The sequence below is a fragment of the Labrus bergylta genome, chromosome 22 (genome assembly GCF_963930695.1).
Source record: "Labrus bergylta chromosome 22, fLabBer1.1, whole genome shotgun sequence".
In the NCBI taxonomy this organism is placed as follows: domain Eukaryota; kingdom Metazoa; phylum Chordata; class Actinopteri; order Labriformes; family Labridae; genus Labrus; species Labrus bergylta.
This window is the reverse complement of record NC_089216.1, coordinates 8,970,769-8,991,751: the sequence shown is the minus strand read 5'-3', so window position 1 is coordinate 8,991,751 and position 20,983 is coordinate 8,970,769. Positions and strand designations below refer to the sequence as shown.

Genomic DNA, 20,983 nt, shown 5'->3' with positions numbered 1-20,983 from the left:
GGAAATATTTAGTTTGGACATTGTTTTGAGCCTGTGAATGGCTTTTTTGACCTTGCCCTGCGCTGCATTTCTTTCTGCTGTTATCCTGACACTGATGCTTTTAGGAAACTGGAAGGGAGAAGATTATTAGGACACAGCATGAGTTTTAATATTTAATTTTGAACAGATTAAGATTCATCACTTTAGGAGATACCACTTCCAAACCCAATTTAAAAGTCTTGTGTTCAAAAGATCTTATGACAAATTCTTTAAACCTTCCTCAAACCCCTGTTCCCTGCCAGCTCCCCGTTCATTTGCATTTTTTTTTTTTTCCTTTCGCTTTTTTTGTGGCAGTGTGAGAATGGGATGACACTGCACCTCCCCGTAGCGTATTAACATATTCATCCCCCTGAGCTGTGCACTGACACTGCCGTTCTATCTTTCCTTTAGTTAGGCTAACAGGCCTTCATCTTGGAATAAAGGAAAATGATCTTCCACCTTATCTGTACTTTGACAGAGCACAGTGCTCACCTTGTCTGGTATGGAACTATTTTTAAAAAGGGATCAATTCCGGCTCGGCATTAAGTTGCATTTCCCTGACGGCGGAGGAGACAGTGGATACAAAATATGGGATGACTTTGCATCGAATAAAGCCTTTCTTTACTGGACTAAAACAAGAACTTTGTAAGATATCACATGCAAGCTTGTTGCTGGTATTATTTTTATTATTATAAAAATGAGTATTTGCATGAATCATTTGAGAGAACGTCTTAAACTTCTGTTCACATGTACATTTCAGAACCAACAGAAAACAGGATTAAAGTCTTTTTATCAGAGAGAAAGATCAGAAATGTTGAACTTTTAGGCAAGATCAACGACATCACCGACTGCAAAAAGGAGCATCATCCTTCACATAACACCTACACAGATAGTCCACCATTGAAGACTTTTTAATTTTTTTACGAGGTGGCGATTGTCTGACTGTCTTACCTTCACTTAAAGGGTCCAGCGTGTGAATCATCAGCTGGAAAATGCTGTTCCTCATCAAGCTGTTGTGCAGGGAGGCGGAGCTACCTCCCCTCTGGAGCCGAGGTCTGGCCTGTGAGAGGAGAAAGGTGTCAACCAAACATTCTATTGCATGGGACATCTTCCTTACCAAGAAAACGTTTGATCCAATAATACGCTGTTGTTTTTGTGATATAGAACATACACAGATATTTACATCTCACTATTAGTTGTGAGCACCCCACTCTAAACCGCTTGGAGTATGATTCCCTAATCCTCTTTTGCAAGAAGAACCTGAACCCAGTAAAAACATGAAGTGCCTCAGCTTCTTCAAAACGTAACGCTAAGCCAGGCATTCACAGTTTAAGCGACATATGAGTTCTTTTTTCTTCTAAAACATCCCCTCGCCAAGGTCCCTTCAGCAGACAAAGCTGGACTGGAGAACTGTGGAAAATTAGGCATGGTTGCAGGCGGCAGCTGTTTGTCCTCCCTTTTGGCTGCCCACAGGTGATGCGTAGGCGCAGGAGGTGTCAGGTGCTAATTCACAGGCCCATATGGGTGTGAGCGGGAGGGCAAGGGAGACATGTAGACTGTCAGGGCTTGTGTACGATGCAGCTTCTCACTGTGAAGCCTGAAGATGCTCCTTCTGCTGCTTTTTTTTGTCTTCTTCCTTAAGAATGTGGATGAAAAACTAAACACTTTTTTTTTTTTTTGGAAGTACAAGCATTGAAAGAATCTTACGTTTTCTAAATTCATGCTCCTTTGATTTTTTTTTTTTTACTTTTGCATGCTGGGTACAAAAAGGATTCGGAAAAACAAGACGGAGCTGGTCTCTCAGACAGAGGGAGGCTGAAGGTTAGAGATAACAGTGTTCATGTCTGGTTCACATTATGGTTGGAGGAACACAAGTTACGCTTCTACATCTTCACAGAAAACAGGGACAAACACAGAGGCAGACGAGAAAGAAGAGTGTCAATCAGACAGGACCTACCGACAACTTGCCGTCATCCTCCAGCGCCCCAGGACTTGCCTTCTCATCCAACACAAAGAGAAGAAGAAGTAAAAGTGGGGGGAGAAAGAGAGAGAAAGAGAAAAAACAGGACATAGATGTGAAGCATGGCGCACATAACAGAACAGACGAGATGAAAGAGACAATAGAGAAAGACATTTACAGTTAACAGAGACGGTGATGACTGACTCTGATGTATGTATGTGGACAAGACTTGAGAGACAGATTCCTCCCCTCTGCTGCGCTGCCTGTGTCAGTCGCAAGATGAGATTGTCTACTTGAATTTCCTTTTAAATTCATTCAAAACATGTCATCTCAGTTTTTCTTATTTAAGTCAAGGACATCAGGTCGTATCCAGTACGTTTGGTATATATCTCAGTACCTGATGTTAAAGCAGAAAGGAAATGCTGAATAGGCACAAAGGAAAATATCACTTCTTGGTTTGACATTTTGGTAATTACACGTATTGACATTCAGAGTTAGATGAGAAGATTGATACCACTATGGTGCCTGTGGTTAGCTTAGCTAAGCACAAAGAGGGCAAACTTGATGCAAGGGAGGTACCAGACTTGTTACTGCATGTAGGATTCCTGTATTTGAATCACTTCACTGTTTTAGTTTGATGAAAACTTCACCATTTCATGGTTACCAAAGCTGATAGAAATGTAAACACAAAACAAAACTGAAGCACTTGTTCTCTTTGGAAAGAGCTAGCCTAACAAATGCTGTTTGTTTTTTACACTGTGTTTTAAAATTAAATCATAGTATTTTGTTACATTTAGACAGGTCCCAGTTAGCTGTTTCCCATGTCGCCAGTTTTAAGCTAAACGGCGATATGCCGACAAACATGGTTACAATCTTCTCAGCTAATTTGAATCATTGGAGTCTCTACATGTCAAACTTTTCTTAATTTTTGGAGTTTAATTTTGTCTTGTTAATTTTAACACCCCGTCATTTGTAAAGACTAAACAGAGGCATGTGACGTTTGTATGATTAGATTCAAATGTGATGATAGGTGGGTTTCGTAACCTTTGGACAGAGCCAGGTAAACACATTCCCCTGTTGGCAGTTTTTATGCTAAGCTAAGCTAACAATCACTTGGCTGAAAACTTTCTGGTAACTGCCTGAATTAATCTATTCAGCTAACTCTTTTCAAGAAAACAAATAATCTCAGACTTTTCTCTGCAATTTAATCAGATTCAATCAGAAAGTAAATATGCTGGATTTTGTTACCTTTATACAACAGTTTCATCTATTACTGGTTTTTATGCTAAGCTAAGCTAACAATCAATAGGTTAAAGCTTTTAATTTAACAGACCAACATGCGTGTGGTATAAATGTTCTTGTCCAACTTTCAAAGCCAAGGAATTAACCATTTTAAATGCCAAAAAAATGTCATGCTTATTCTTTGTGTCAACAAAGCCTGGTCTTGTTCTGAAGATATTTGATCCCTAAAACTTTGTCCTGCAGGTTCTGCCAGTTCTGACGGGATTGGCTTCAGAGAGTGGGTATGTGCCTGGTCATGCCAAAGTGACTCCAGTCTTTAAACAATCACTCAGTTCTCTGCCATCCTTCTCAGCAGGTCTATTTGGCATGTGTAGAGCTGTAACAAAGTCTATTTTTGAAACAAAAGACTTTCACCAACTGACTGAACAGCGCTCACTTCATCTCCAAAAAAACCCTTGTGTGTGCGTGTATGTGAAATAAAACAGTCGCTCAAAGGCCTCCATTTCTCCCTGCAAGGGTACAAACGCATAGCTTTTGTTCAGTTCTTCACAAATGGAGGCTTGGTTTCACAGCCTACACAGATATCAGACAAAAATGTGGAAATGTGAAGGCAATTCTGTGTGCTGATAAATCGCCACAAATGCTAAATGAAATGCAGAAATACAGTTTGATCTTGCGAGTGATTACAAATGCAGAGCGAACGTACCTCTTTAAGACAGTCTACCAAGTTATTTGTTTGCATGATGAATGCTCTGAACGACACTGAATATAAAAACTTGTGCACGAGGAAGGATAAGTGTGGTGTGAGCTCCAGTTTTCTTTAGCTTCTGACATTCGTCTCAAAGACTTCCGGATAAATCTAAAGCCTTTTTGTCGATTACACCAAAATGTTGAATTTTCTAAATAGAATAATGTTCACGAAAACTTGAAAGAACTTTTACATAAGAGCTGGTCTCATTCCTGTGAAAACTCCCCCACTGTAGTCATAGTGAAAATCAGTGTCCCACTGTTTCTGCTTAACAGCTCATAATTTACCATATATTAGGTTTGCTGCTGTATAGCTACAGAATAATTACAGAAACGAGGGAACATTTGCCAAAAATACGAGCTGAGACGCTGAGTTAATCCTGTGGTTTTTCCACAGAGCTATTCAACAATAATCTAGTTTTTCCACATTTCATATCATCAGGGGTAATTCCAAGCACACTCGGGGGTATAATTATTCTGTTTTACTCCCCATCACCCTCCTTAAAGGCAAGTGAGAAGGGTGAGGGGAGAACAGGTGAATATGCCAGATAGAGATTACGCCGTGGGTCGCTCATTAAGCCAGTGTTAAATATTATGACTAATAATCACATAGGGAGATTAGTATGTTCTCTGGAGTTTGTGTGTTCTCTAATACCAGCAGCTCTGCCTTCCCAGTCTTACGTAATGTCACATCAGGATCATTCTTGGAAGCGGATCAGCCGAGGGAGATAAATGTCCCTCTGCAGCCGCATGCATGTAACGTCGTGTTATGGAGAATTATCGATGAAGAGCGTGACATCATGCAGAAACACTTCCGCTTGCATCGCTCAAATTGCCCACAGCTTAAAAGGGGGGACTTTCGGAGGAATCAGCGCGCGGCGGTTGAAACGCTGAAAGCAGAGCTGGAAGTCTCAACTTTCGAAACATCAGAGGCGGATTATAGGTCTTCTTATACGCAATCTGAGTGCACAAAAGAGGGTCTATTTCTGGATGAATTCCATTTGCATTCCCTTTATGCTCCGACATCCAAGCCACATTACACAAGAGAGTAAAATCTTTTTGAACACACTTTCTTGCTTGTACTTTCTTCAGGAGTTTGATTAAATCCTTCATTGCTGTGCTTTATCCTTCAAATCCTTAATACACTCCACAATATACCCTGGATATACAATAAATTATGATAACAGCAATCTGCCTAATATTTTATAAAATCTTACGAACCAATTTCAATATTCTTACCACTTAATTTCCTTTTACAACGAGTGAGAGTGTGCAGGGAATAAAATGTACAATCTAAATGTGGATCATATGGAAGTAAGGCCCGTTATATGAATGTGTCACACATTGTTCCACTGTCTCAATATCTCAATACACCGTGTACTGCCCCCCCCCCCCCCACACACACACACACACACACACACACACACACACACTCCAAATTCAAACAACATCATTATCAGCTATTTATTTTAGTATTTACTGAAATACTACACAAAAAGATTCATCTTGTGATTAAAAGTTTGAAAAGGATATTCCTGAATGTGATATAGAAATGACTGCTCCCTGAAAATGTAAATGTATACACACTGCTCTGACAGTAATTCCATTGCTAATGTCTCAAACATACTTACTGCTTGACTCTAAAAAAAAAACATTTTTCTGGGGAAAAAACCCAAAACCTAACTAATCAACGCATCTTTTTTTTTTTTATCTGCCAACGTGGTGGAATATGTCTTGATTTTCAACTCAACAACTAATAGCCCTGCACATAACTGTCAGAACATTTTTTATTGTTGATAAACTATCTTAGGCTACAGCCTCCAAGTACATTATTATTATGCAGCATTAAGAAAATATATATTTTTTTAACTTGAAGAAAGAAAACAAATTGGTATATTTCCCAAGATGATTTACTGTTGCCCAAATGCAGCGTTTACATATAAAGTTGGACTTTGCTGTGAAGGGTCACGGCTCCTCTGAGTGTGTTGTTGAGATGTGATATGTAGAAATCAAACAGGCGTATAAAAGCTGACCTTTTGACTTTCCTAAGCTGGCTCTTTATCATACATTTTAACAAATGCTACAATGTCATGGGAAAAAGAATAACGTGGAAAAAGGTGCGAATAACACCAGACAGACAGATTTGATGTAAACAAGGATTCATAAGAGTAGATCTGACATTTCCTGCATTATAAATACTTGTGTGTTTAAATTACAGACAAAGTTGTTCAACTTGAAAGTGGCACAAAGAATGGAGCCTGCATGTAAAGACAGCTCTGCTTGTTAAGCAAACTTGAAAAGTGAAATCTTGCACAGCTCCAGGCGTTTGCCTACACATGCTTATAGTAGGCAGCCTGTCTGTCAGAGCATGACAGAACACCCTTCGAGATTTGTCCATCTAGAGTCATCGCGTTAGAGCTCAACTGTTGACTGAGCATCTCCCCCTCTCTCTCTCTCTCTCTCTCTCTCTCTCTCTCTCTCTCTTCTGTTTTGCCTGGAGACGATAATGATGATCTTCAAGGAAAGGAGGGAAAAGATGCACAACAAGTCAAGAAGCCATCCACTCACTAATTAGTAACCCCTTCATTTTTCTAACAAGCAGAACTAATTACAGGATCTGCCATGACGCTGATTTCCCACAAGGCAAAGCTCACCAGGTCTAAGCCAAAATTGCTTCCTCTTGCCACCCCCTACCCCCCTCCTCCTCCTTCTATGAACCAATCAGACTCAGGCTTATGGAAGACAAATAGGGGAACAAAAACGGCTGTGTCATATTTGTGAGTGACTGTAATCATGCTAGGTATGATCAGGGAAAAAACAGCTCTTCATTTGCTTTTCAGTTTCCTTTTTAACCGAACTGGAGTGAATAACAATCTTCACAACAAAGTGGTTAAATACACTTCTTTACCACATTAGATCATGTGTTTTCATATCAGGGCTGCGTGAGCAAATACAAACGGTGGAATAATGCAAGCCTGACCCTAGTTTGGATCTACAGATGAAGTACCCAATTAAAGGCTGAACACTTCTTTGTTTTAGGGATGGCAGCAGACAGACAAAAGTTTCTTCCAGAAGTCTGCATTTATATTCTGCAGCATGTTTGCCTGTGTTCCTGATGCGGCACTCTCTGCTCCAGATTTCTCCGCTGCCCTTTCCTGTTTACCTGCATGACTTACTTCTTGTCTTTTGTTGGTTTTGAGCTAGGCTGTATCATCCTGCTGCCTTGTCAGTCCCTAATGATAAGGAAGACTTTATAGAGATGTGGTTCCCAAAGGGGCAACCGGGCAAGACACAGGTGCTGACAGTCCAAATGAGGCACCTTGACAAGCTTTTTCTTCAGGCATCAGCCAAAAGGATAGCATAACAATATAGCATCCACAGTAGTTTCAAGTATACTGCTGTTGCCTTCTCTCTCTCTCTCTATCTCTCTCTCTCTCTCTCTCTATATATATATATATATATAAAATTACATCAATGAAAAGCAGGGGGCGCCAGTGGCCTAGTGGGTAGTTTGCATAGCCCATGTACAAAGGCTGTTGGTTCAAACTCGTTATATCTCTGATTTCCAACTCTATCCACTCTCCTGTCTCTATAATGAAGATGAAGTCGCCTGTTGAACAAACTCTGACTTGTTTTCATTGTCAAACAAAATGAGAAAATGTTGGCATTGTGGGAGTCCGACACCAAAAGAAGTCATGAAACAAACATTGGTATCAGGATTCGGCTTAATTGTTATTTCAATCATCGGTATCGGCCCTGATTTACCCATTCGGTGCATTTCTACTTGAACCAGCTCTAACAGTGGTTGCTAGCAGCAGTTTTGATGTCTATTATTGCTCTGTGGGCTACTAGCTTTGGGAGAAGAGAAAGAGCAGAGTTATTTGGGGGACTAATAGAGCAGTGTATCAAATGGGCACATTAACTAAGTAAGTTAGTGAGTGCTCACAGAATGTGCAGTAAAGTTAATGGAAGGACAGGGTTTTAGGAACAGAGGGAAACTTGTTATCAAGGTCTATTTTCTATTTTCATGGGATTGGATGCTTATATGAAACATACAAAGTATAAATCTAATAAACCTAACTCAATTTTGGTTTAGTTGTGTAATTGCGCCCTGCTTAGATATTATTTAAACAAGTCCAAATTGTGAAAAGAGGTTCGTATTTGAGGTTGGGTGTTCCATCCAGTCAGCAACTGTCTTTGTTAATGTTTTGTTGCACTGTCAGCAGGTTAACAGACAGTCAGCTTCTATTGGAGAAAAATACACACACAGGAGAGCCTAATCTTAGAGAAGAACAGGCTGCGGAGGAAGCTTTCTGCTAGCAAGTCAGGTTTAGTTCAGCCCGGTTAATATGCTGATCGAGGCCTCTCGGGTCACCTTGGTGGGCTTGAGTGGGGACGGGCTAGGGTTGAGTTGCAGCCTCTTGCATCACTCGTCCGTCACTGATGGACATAAGTGGTAACGCTCTCAGACGAGAACACAGGAGAGGAGGCTTCCAGGAGATTCAATGAGCCTCCGAGTGTTTTCTAATTAGCTCATTAGAGACTGCCTGATTGCAATCACTTCCATGAGTTTACTTCCTTAAATTTGCCTTAGAATTCTCTGTGGTTATCTGCGTTGGTATCGGGTCTGTCTGCGGCTCTGAGATCTATACAGCAGCACTCAGCGCGCAGCAGACATCATCACCCCGGATTTAACAAATTACGGGTATTACATGAATGGCGTCTCTCAGCGCTGATGTAATGTTCAGCTGCTGCGGCTTAGCACGGCTGGTAGTGAGGGTCAAAAATCCCCCTGAGGAAGGAGTTTAGCATGTAAGGCCCGTCGGTCTATGGCCACCTCCGACTATATGCAGCGTCGCCATCTGCCTATGTTGTGTGTGTATGTCATTTCATACGCCCACCAGATAGTGATCTTGGTGCCCTTCACATGATGCTTTTACAGTGCCGCTACATTAGCTAATTCGACCCCCTGCTTTCAAAAATAGCCCATGATCGATATGGCTTTCTGTTTCTTGCAAGCCTCATTGCTTCACCTTCAGGCTCTCCCACGGAAAAAGAAAAACACCTTAAACAGCATCTCTCGTATAAAGTTTGCCAGCAATGGGGGCTGATGTTGCTAAATCTGGACATACGTAGAGCTTGACCTTCATGGCATTGAGCTACTCTACCAGAGAAATACAATTTATACCAAAGAGCCTCATACCTATGGGGAGCTAAAAATCACCCTTTTGTCCAAATCCTCGGACAAGGAAGAAAGTTAACTATTCAACCAGCGCTATTCATGCTGTGTTAATCACATAAAGATACACAATAATGAAATGTTTAGGAAAACAGCTTCATTTAAATATGGCTGCTTTCCAGTCTCTCAAGTTCTACCTGATGGATTAAGATCAAGTCTTTTCAGTCTGTAGTCTGTTACTTACCAGAAAACCTATCAAAAAATCCCTTCAACTTGCCCTTTGTTTCATAGCTATCTGTTCTGTGGATTATCCTTAACAAACAGCGATATGTCAACCCCACCTATAGAATGGCATGAGGCGTACGTGTGACCAAAATGTTTCTATTTCCCAATTTTCTAAACAGCAGATCAAGTCGAGTTTTATTCACAAATTCTCACAATGTGAGACTTCTTTCTTTTCTTCTATATTTCCTTTTCGAAAGGTATTAAGCCTAGCCCCTAAATGTGTCAACAGCCATGGTCAAAATGAACATCTCTAAATTACAGACTCAGGACTGAGGGAGAGGTTAAAGGAACACAAATGAAACTGCAGCAAGAAAAGTTTCAGACGTGTGAAGGTGTGAGGTAGAGATGGCGCTGTCCATGGTACTGCAACAAGAGTTGACAGAGCCTGGAGCTGAACAGAAAACAAGCTTGTAGTGTTGGCTGAGTTGCGGCTTACTTGGCATTTAATTGAATCAGTAAGGGCCCCAATCTAGGGCATAGTAAACTTTTACGTTTACCACCTAAAAGAGATAGAATCATCAAATGAAACACATTGATTTACACTTGCCTCCAACAAAGAATGATGGTCTTAGATTTTATTTTACAAACAACAAGCAAGAAGCTTTGTCAAGGACTCTCTATGCAGTCCAAAGACGCTTGGGAGGGCTACAACTAAAAATACATTTAATAACTGATTCATTTGTGGATCATACTTTCAAATCATTGCTAAAATTGGTTATTGCATTCAAAATATGTAAGCACAAGCACACGTTTTTGTTGTGTAGACATCTCTTAGATACATCAACTCACGATCACTCTCCTCTGCATGCACAATAGCCTCTTTTTACACGGAAAAATAATCAGCTTCATTGTTCTACTTATCACTAACAGTGCTTATAATAACAGCACTGACACTGTTAGAAGTGGCAGGGGTGACTTTCAAACCCTCAACAAGGCGGTGAAGAGCCAGCGTATACACAGATAAGAATAGAGGAGGAAGCCAAATAGTACAATGACATAAAAAGCTTGCCATTCAGCACCTGTGATGCAAATGAGAACTTGTGTGCATTCAACGTGAGTAAATCAGAACAATGACCAAGTCCAGACAACTCATCGGCTGGTTATAAAGACAGCAGAAGAGAAATGGTCAAAGAAGTGGCTCCACCCTGTTTCCTAAAAGCCTGACACGATGTTTCATTGGCTTGTTACTTCATTTTGAACACTTCCATTCTATCTCTATTGACTCATCTAAAAGCCTGAACACAAAGCGGCAAATCGTACAATACCTAATTACCATCTAGACAGTAACCCCCACCCCCACCCCCACCCCCCCTTCCTCCTGAGACATGGAGCCACAGCTGGAATAGGTGATAAAACTTGGACTCCTCATTGCCATGGTGAGATCAAAGTAGCAGGCTCTCTATTTTTAAATGATTGGCTCTGCTGTTTATATATGAGCTCAAATAATTAATTTCCTCTCTGCGCAGCTTGTCCATAAATGACCTCAAAAACTACACAAGAACAGACAAAAACAGTTTAGCTTCGCTTTTTGCAGTTTCACTCATCCCTATTTTTGTCCTCATCAAAAGCAGCTCCTATGTGCACTTGGAACTTGTAATTTGTGCCTTTCTTACATTACATTGAGCCTCTGTATAACACACACCAGCAAGACTGACTTCCACCTACTTTTTATTCAGTGGAAGTCAAGGTCACTTTTACAACTTTCCTTTCAAAGGATAAAAACATGACAGCTCCCACTGCTTTCACAAAAATCCACAGTACAAATCAAGGACAAGAGCACGTACCAATGAAAAGACAGCGCAAAAAGAAATACAATGTTTCTATGAAACATCAATCATAGTAGGTTACAATCCTTACATGCCTGCAGTCAACGGGGAGGGTGAGGAATCTGAGTATTGTACAAACCATACTTCTAATCTAATTTAAAAAAAAGGTATTTCCTTATGATTTCCTAAAAATGAGCTTGACAACTGATTTTATTACAGTACAAACCCTTTCAAACCCGAAGAAACCGTCCATAACAGATGCAGTTTTATAATCTGGTAGGAGTTCAGCAGTGCACATTTGGATTTTGCAGGAAATTAGGTTGACATCCGTCATAATGGGAGATAATCCCATGACCACGTCACATACGACTAAAATAAACAGCCAGTGACGGAGATGATGCAGTGCAGCCTGGTTTTATAGTGGATGAGGTGGGAGTTTAGTGGAATTGGAGTGGATAAAAATAAAAAAAAGAGCAGCATGTTGCACTGGGTTTTATTTGTGAGTTATATAGGAAGGTCTACACTGGTGACTTAGCGTCCACATCCCACAGAGGACACATGTGCAGTCTGCTTCTTTGCACAAACCCGCCTTGTAACTGATCTTTGAAGCGCATCCTGTGGACGATCTTGCCTCTGTGACGCTATTTTTAGCTTGGTAATACATCAGAGGTCGCACCTTCCATTTCAGCAGAGGCAACATCTGCCTCAATACTCGCTGGTTTATCCAACAGGGATGATCGCAGGCATCCCACATAGACTCCAGTCTGCGAGCTCAATTCAAATAGAGGATGTGACTTCCCCCACAGTATCCCACCAGTCACATTTCCATCATTTAAACATTTAACTCACACACTCATGTGTGTTTAAAGCCTCTGGATATTGTGCTTGAGAAAGTATAAATGCACATGTTTAATCAAAGTCAAGACTCTTTTTAAACATGTATCAAAATCTAACTGAAACTAAGCCTTGATCACCCTCAGAATAAACACATTAAAAACCATTTCATTAGGCTTTGAATTAAATTTTCAAGACTTTGGAGGTGTGACCGATTACATCCTGATTGAAATGTTCCTGGCTCATCGGACAGCAACGATACATGTGACAATTATTGTAGTGCTGCACTAAACTGAGTGTTTCAGTTATCTGAGTCAGGCAGCAGAAACACTTTAATCTTACAATTTTTATTTCAATTTTCCACGAAATGGAGAGCAACAAAATGCTATTGTATCTATTATTAGTATCTATTAGCGTTTGCAGCCAAGGTATCCCTGTTCCTTCTCAAAGATAAGAGTAAAGCGTTTAATAATGGCTAAAGCATTCATGCTAAACTATTGCGGAGCTAAACTTTGATAGATGACGCTCAACACACAATGACATAAATATCCCACACTAACATCTGCAACATCTGAAAAAGTAGACAACCTTGGTACACCTTTAACACCTTTAACACCTGTGACCTTCAATGATATCCCACCATCATTAATACTTAGCCTGCAGGCTATGCCAATGCTCGGTGCTAAGAGATTAATCTCTGCAAAGACAATATCCCAGACTAACCCCATCCAGGTCACACCTGATATCAGAAGTTTCCAGAAACCTATTTCAAAAGACATTGTTTCAAAATGTGGATTGAATCAGGGTAACTGATACTCTTTAAATGCTTGGCTTTTGGTTTCCTCTTGTTTTTAATGTAACTACGCTGTCGTAAAATGATACTCACTGCTCCTATGCTAGATATTCCTTTGTTGGGTTTGCTGCTGCCTTTGAAATGACATAGACACTCCGACTTCATTATCCTAACTGACTGACTTCCAGTGTGTCACCATGATTTGAACAAGTGGTCAGAGGGCTCCTCACTATACTCCTCTGTCTCTCATAAAACCATAGTGCACAAAGTGCTGGCTAATCTCATCTGCCGGGGCCAGTATTTTCAAAAGCAGCCAGTCAGTCCATCAGCCAAACAATGAGAGAGGCCACAAGATGACAAGATAAGCTGAGGTCGGCCTGGTGAGGTGGTCCTGAGGACAGTGAGGGGAGGGGGATGTGCGTACGATGACATGTAAAGACAAAGCAAGTCTTCTTTGTTGCTTTTTAGAATTTGGCTTGTCATCATTAAATGGCCTTTTTTGAAACCATTTTTAAAGGGGTTAAGTACAAAAGTTAAAAGAAGAAAAAGTCCTTGACATTGGGAAGCAAATTGCTACCTCAACGTAGTCACTGCCAGCATTGATTGGCTGGACTTACTGTTCTTTTTTTGCACACAGAAAGCCAAAAAAGAAAAAAAATGTTGGACCCATGATTGTTTCAGTGGGGCATCATCAGCAGCATGCTGCGTCAACTCAACTACACACACTTCTGTTGCTTTTTCAGTGAAAATGGCTGGAGAAATCTAAACCTATGGTAATATTAATCATCCTCCAGCTTGCAATTTACCGATCCTCCGATTTGCTTGTGAGGCAAAAAAATGAAAGCCTTTTATCTCTATTGTGACCTTGAAGTGTCTTTCTTTAGTCGGTGATGATTTACAGTGTGTGTAAGTGTGAGACGTTTTCAGATGATGTGGAACAGACCCATTGGTGAACTATTCTGCTCCCTTCACGTACACACAGTGTGACCTAGTGTTCAGCAATCAGACCTTTGTGCATTGGCCCGAGTCGACTTGGACCGCATCAACAGCCTAAGAATCTCAGGGAGGAGAGAGCTTGCAACAATCAAGAGCAGCAACACAGTCAAAAAGAAGCTATCTTTGGCCTATGAACCCCTGTCGCTCAGGACCAGGGTGTGTGACAAGTTGTCAACTATTGGCATTAAAGCTGAGGAGGACTGACTTGACAGATGAGACGAGGTAACAGCACACACCATACCACACCACTGCAAGCACAACAAAACACACTGACCATAGCCTCACACATTTGTAACAAAGGTTGACATTTTGAAGCATTATAAAGGTAGTATTTATTACAAGAATGCTGGTGATTAAAATGTACCTTGCATTAGGCAACTGTCTTGTGTTGCCCTTGAAATTAGTGTCTTGTCAACATTTTCGCAAGATTCAAAGGTGGTTTGATGAAAAGTAGAAAACCATCATGTGCCAAAGAGACACTCTGATTACTGGAGAACCCCTTCCCTTTTCGTGAGTCAACCAGCAGCAAAGTATTCCACAACAATCAGGTAACTACATCCTTCTAACTCAGCTGCACTGTAAATTGTGTTTTTATGGTTATGTTTTGAAGGTTGATTAACACCCACCAGGCAAACATTTGACCTATGAAATAAAGCTCTTAGCACATAGCCAAGGCATTCACACCACTCGGGCAATCAGGTGAAAACCAATGTGTCATCAGCTATTTGTTGTAACTCACCTGTAGTCTAACTTTATCCGTGCATTTTAGCGTCTTTCAGCCCATTTTACGTTTTTTTTGCCTGCAACCTTACTCTCTTGTTCCTTTTCACTGCGCTCATCGTGCTACCTTTAATTAGCTCCAAAAAACAAAAACATCTGTATGCGACTTGCCCACCACTAAACATCAGAGCCAACGTTAGCCACTTCTGCTCCAAGAGAAAAACATAACTATTTTAAAAATGTCACCAGATTAACTTCAAAAGTCAATTTGATGTCTGAATGTTGACTTTACAGCCAGTACCAACTGACCCCTGGTGGACAGAAAATCACTTAAAGCAGGGTTACATTTAATTAGTTCACAGTCATCAATATCAAGATGCCATCAAGCTATTCAAGTATGAATTTATTAAAGCCTGCACAACTAAGATTTACAAAAAGTGCATGAAACCATCCAAATGCCATCACTTTCCAAACTATTAGATATTGAACATCCTCCCATTTAGCCATCGAAAGCCTATTGTTCTGAAAGCAAGGCACTTTCTTTCCTATTTAGCTGTATGTCAGTCTAAGTGCAAAGCCTTATAGTGCATTTATGGTCGTGTTAACTGGATTTAGAGATTATTGTAGATTGCAGAGGAGGAGCCCAGCCATTAGAAAGCTTTAAAACAATGGCTTTAAATAGACCTTACATTCACACTGAGGTCTGACAGTTCTGTTTGTGTCATATTGATGACGGTACACCTCGTCCCTGGGCAACAACAACAAAAAAAAAGACTCCTCTGATCTGTCAAATGATGGAACAGCAAGCCCTGATTTACTATTAAACTCTCTGCCTCGAAGCTGAGGCATTATTTTTGGGAAAATAAGAGAAACAAAGCAATCTATTTTTATGTTCCCAGAAGCAGAATAAACAAGTTACACAAAATGAACTTTTGGTGTCGATAAAAAAAAGGAAGAAGATAAAGCAGTACAAGCAGTTATGTAAGGAGATAAAAAAGGAAGCGGTCGCAGACAGTGCAAAATTGACTGGTGTCTCTGAAAGTCACACTGCTGTCCATGCTAGTTCAAGAATTAAATTTTACATGGTATTTATAGCATGTCTTGTTAATGGCTGACTGCCAATTACCGAGCAAGCACCCTATACACTCTTATCTTTAATGTGACACCACAACACTGCTTCCCTTTCCCCTGCTGACTGCCTGTGTTTCTGTCTATGCTAGCATGTTACACCCAACAGGAACATCCCAATATCATAATGCATGAAATAATCTCAGGGAAGCCCATTTCAATCAAGTGTTTAGTTCAAGGGCACCGCGTCAAATGACACCCAATGGGTCCTTACATTGCAGTACGTCACACCTGAACGGTAATGTATTGAGGATTAAGGAGACCTTGGAGCTCAATTGTGACAGGGAAATTATTTTAAAAAAAGAACTCACAGTTCACAGTAGTGAATGTCAGCTAAAAATAAAAAGACCAAAAAAAAAAAAAAAAGCAAAGAGCCAGACTCTGTATCAGATTTCGCAGGACACCTTTATGAGCCAACTCACTCATCCTTGTCCTTGCCCTGCCATTTTGCTCTCCATTACTCATATATGAATTTAAACACACACACACACACACACACACACACACACACACACACACACACACACACACACACACACACACACACACACACACACAGGCACACACAGGCCTGCTAAATTGCCAATTAAATCTCAAAATAACACTAGTCTTAAAATATATACGCGTCCCCAAAGTGTCTATACTTGATTAAAAACTGCTGTTTAGATGTTTTTGTGTGCCATTCCAGTTCGATTAACCCTGTAGACCCCCCCCCCCCCCAAAGAAGTCATTACTTTCATGCATTTTAAGTGTTGTGATTTCAAAGCAGGGTGCTGAGGGGACGAATGAGGAGAAGCTACATCTGCAGCTAGTGTAGCAGGAGATAAGACATGATAGCGGGGTTTGATTGCTCATCTGTTTTCCCCCTTATTGAAAGTTTGTTTTCCCAACACACACATACACACAAGGCTCTTTGAGCCAAAGTACCCAGAATGCACTGCAGCTCAAGGTCACCTAAGTCTTCTCTAGCACTTAGAATGCCTGCCTCCTTTCTGTCTTTTCTTATACTTGCCAAAATAAAAGAGCTATGGGAGAAGTAAAACTTACAGGCTGTAATTATTGTCCTGCTTGCTTTTGGAATAAAAATCAAACATTCTGGTTAAAATAAACTCCATATCAAATGATCACCTTGGATCCTTGAGAGTTTTCCTCCCATCATTGTGTAACAAACAGTTTAAATATCCTTTATGTACTCAGAATAAATCCCCATTTAATTAAAGCTTTACAATGCAACTTTCTCAAAATTTCATTTCCATTTCATGTTACAAATAAATCTAAATCCGTCCGGATAATCTCTACACCAGTATCAAATTGCACTGCAGTGTATTTTGCCCTCAAGTGTCATTGAGGGGGAGGGATGCTATGTTAAGCGACACAATGGTTTTAGACTGTTTTTAACTCTTACTGATTGTGCTACTGATCAACACCTTACATTCTGCATCGAATGACTCAAGCTCTCTTGAAGCTAAATATGGAGCATAGCTCGAAAAAGCAATACTACAGCAGCAATCCTAAAGTCCACTAATGTATGTGGTTGACGCTATTGGGTTGCATGCGTTTCATGTTGAAGCAAATATTTTAAAAGCAGTATTTTGAAGGAAATCTTCGCCTGAGGAAAAAAAAAAAACTGCTTTTTTCCGAGGGATTTGTTTGTCAGACGGGGACACAATTTGTAGAGCTTAACCCAGAATTACACATTTGACTCCTTTTTTTTATTAATCCCACAGTGGAATACTGTGAGACCCGCCGTGTACAGTATCTCTTAGGCCACATGAATATACAATGGTCAAAGTGGTTGGTGAAAGAAGCTCTCAACCACTGAGGTTTATCCATTTAAACTGATTGTCTATGGTGTAGGGTGGTCTCAGGAAGGATATGTTTGATGTGTGGGAAATGTGCGCTGAATCGGTCTCATTCGGAAGTGGTTGATTGGAACCAAGAAAAGATGCTGGAATAAAAACCATGTCTCTAGGAACAACATGGTTTTATTTTTGGCTGGGTTGAAAACAAAGTCAAAGTAAGCCTGAATTATTCAAATCTGCTGCATGTGATGTGAAAGAGGATGAATGTTTTCAAGGCCAGAAGAGACGTTGAACGTCAATTCTGTCGGCCAAAATACAAAACTCATTACTGCATTTCCACTTGATCATATAGACTGATGTGTCAAACAACATTTCATAGAGAAAATTATGGTGAAAAATATATATAAACACATATAATTAATACACAGAATAGATCCAGAACTCAACTCACCTTGGGCTGTACTTCCACTTCTACCACTTGGTTCTTGTTCATGCAACTTTTTACGAAGCCCTCCATGTTGCTGTTGAACTTCATGAAGATCACGTAGGCGGCGTAGCACGACAGCAGCGTGGCACTTTCCCACACCGAGATTACGTTATCCAGGAAGAAGATGATAAGCAAGATCAGATCCAGGATGTAGAAGGAGACATCGCGGAACAGCGGCCACCACGTCAGGTTGAGGATCTCCTTGGAGAAGATGGCACACATTCCGATCACGAAGAGGATGTTGAAGACGGCGGAGCCTACGATGGTCCCGATGCCCACGTTGCTGTGCGAGATGAAGACGCCGATGATGGAGGTGAAGAGCTCTGGGGCTGAGCCGCCAGCCGCCATGAAGGTGGCACCTGCAACGTCGTCCGAAATGGTCAGCTTCTCCGTGATGACCGTCAGAGCTGGGACGAAGAACTCGTCACACACTATGGCTAAGGCGATGAACATGTATATCATGCCGAACATGTGGAGGACCACTGCTCCTTGGCGCCTCTCATCAAGGGTAAAAAGGTCTCTTGGGTAATCCCCCTGGCTCTTATTGCTATCTGCTGTAGATTTCATGGCTATTGGCATGTCGGCTGATGCATTGGGGTCTGTCTGGGGTTGGGTGAAAAGTAGAGTCCTGTGGGGAACTGACTCTTGCAGACTCTCCTCGCTTTGACCCCCTGAGCTCCAGGTCAAGGCACTGAGGGAGACAGCACTTATGGCCATCAGGCTGAAAACGAACCCTAAGATCCGTACCGGCCTCAGTTTTTTCCGTAGACACCGGTAGGCCTGGCGCTTACAGGCAGCGCCCAACATGGGCCTGCTCTTCTCTAGTGAATCCATGCAGGGCTGATCTGAAGCCATGTCTGTGCAGCGTGTCGTGTCCTCGCTCTCAAACGCTTGGTAGGAAGAGGGGAGAGTGGGGAACAGGATTTTACCGGAGACAGTGCATGGTGTTGTCTTCAGTTTCAAATGAGCTGATGAGATCGTAGGTGCTTCCCAGGGTCTGGTTTGCCAAATGATGTCTTCATATTAGCCTCTGCTGGACAATGTCAAAGAATGAAGAATGCATTACAATTCAGCCAGGAAATAAACCCAACAACTGAGCTCTAATAAATACCATCAAAGTAAATGGGCTTGTTTGAATATTGGGTGAACAAGGTTTTAAAGAATCAGTTTCTAAATGTGACAAACAACTAAACAATCAATTACATAACCAACAGAAAGTTAATAGCTCTCATTGTCTCGTATAATATAACAAAGCTATTTGTAAATGCTGATTCTCTTTTTATAACAATGCAAAGCCACTAACCTTGACCTTTTTTTTTTTTTTTTTTTGCAGAATTTTGAAAAAAAGCTTAACAGATGGAAAAACCAATAATCATTGTTGCCCTGGAAAAGTCAGATACAAGTCAGGACTAATCTCCTCCTGCCCACTGCCTAAAAACATCTCTTTGTGGAGAGCAAACGCCAAACAACAATGTAATGCAGATATGTGGAATAGTCAGCTTAAATGTGCATATCTTCCATTCTTCCAATATTGTTTTTACTATCACAGCACAATTAAATAATTACCCTCCAGGAGAACAACTTGGAACAATAATCAAGAGTTTGTTCAATCTTACGCAAATCTTGTTTTATAGGCGATGATAGTCGGTGTTGACGATTAGGTTATGGGCACTTAATTAAAATGAAAAACAAAAAGGGTTTTCAGGGATTGGAATTTCTCGTAAATCACGATAAATTAAAAAAAAAAAAAAAAAAAACGCAGCATGCAGCAAACAGACTGAAAACTTCAATATGTAGATGGTTCTACTAGTCTAACAATGTCAGTTTCCATTTGTGACGACTCGCAGTCAACGTGGGAAACCTGCTGTTTTTACCTGAGGAAAAAAAAAAACCTCACAAAATGAGAGGGCCAACGGTGTACGGACATCACTTGGCTGCAGTGAGTGAAAATGGTAAACGCTATGACGCTGCTGCTCAGGTAGAAGCAGAAAAAAAAAAAACAACAAAAAAAAAAAAACACACACACACCACACATCCTGTCCTGGTTGACTTTTCAGAGATGCACAGCCCTGCTGCTTTTAAATTAAAACGGAATTTCTGACATACCAGCTCCACTGACAACTCTTCTCCATCCCTGTCCTTCAATAAAGCCTTCGCCCTTTCAGCTGTGCCATCATCACACAACAGACGACAAGCCGTCATGTACGAGCCATACAGCCCCAACATCAGAGTTTTCTCCGCCTGAGAGGAGAAGAGGCTGCGCACGCTGTCATGCCTTACCTTTCACAGAGACGAAAAAACAGCCACACGGCACAGCAGCAGGTAGGAATTAGGAAATCCTCTCCGGTGCCCTCTTGCTCTCATTGAGTAAATGTGACCGGTCGTCCGCTTTCCGACGACAGAGGAGGAGCTCTTGGAGGGAGGGGTGGTGGTGGTGGTGGTGGGGTGGGAGGATGCTTTTCCAACTGCGCTCACCTCTCTCCCTCACAGCAGCAGCAGCAGCAGCATCCCTCCCGTTTTCGATGAGAGGAGAGAAAAAAAAAAAAAAAAAAAAAAGCACCCGGTCGAAAAATACCTTGCTAGTGTAGCAGAATAATGTGCTGGGCTGGGCTCACCACGTGATCCGGAAGGTTTATTAATAAAGCCAGGTAATGTATCCATCCATTCCCGCTGGGTTCACGCGAAGGGGGGGCTTTGGTGATGTTGCATTTTGAGGGAGGAGTTGCCGTGGTTACACAGCAAAGGCAGTATTTCCACTCTTTTTTTTTTTTGTTTGTTCCAATGATGACGGAACAGGTGGATAAGCTTCATGGTATATATGTGTGTGTGAACGCCTCAGGTCATTTCAAGGTTACATGAATGAGTGAGGTGGTCCCTTTACTCTGATACCTCTTTGATGAGGAGCCCAAGCTGCAGCATAATTGATTTTTTTTTTTTTTAAATGTAAGCTTCTTTAGAAAGCGAGAGTTCCACATGTCATTTGAAAATGCATCCTTAACTTTTGAGGAAATTGAAATATGTTTTGC

General features: G+C 41.1%; 1 protein-coding gene across 10 annotated transcripts in view; it reads right to left on the bottom strand.

The window, feature by feature from the left end:
* LOC109981606 (sodium/potassium/calcium exchanger 2) overlaps positions 1-20,602 on the bottom strand; it is a 46,683-nt gene extending 26,081 nt beyond the window's left edge. For 3 of the 10 annotated variants that reach the window (XM_065950195.1, XM_065950201.1, XM_065950202.1), the window contains exons 1-4: positions 20,238-20,602; positions 17,923-18,987; positions 1,976-2,024; positions 970-1,078 (exon numbers count right to left, since the gene is read on the bottom strand). In XM_065950195.1, coding sequence (XP_065806267.1) covers positions 970-1,078; positions 1,976-2,024; positions 17,923-18,812 — 1,048 coding nt within the window. In that variant the 5' untranslated portion in view covers positions 18,813-18,987; positions 20,238-20,602. Of the gene's footprint in view, positions 1-969; positions 1,079-1,975; positions 2,025-17,921; positions 18,991-20,063 lie in introns of all 10 variants that reach the window. The other 7 variants (XM_065950200.1, XM_065950203.1, XM_065950204.1 and 4 more) reach the window with 5 other exon arrangements.
* Positions 20,603-20,983: the final 381 nt, after the last annotated feature.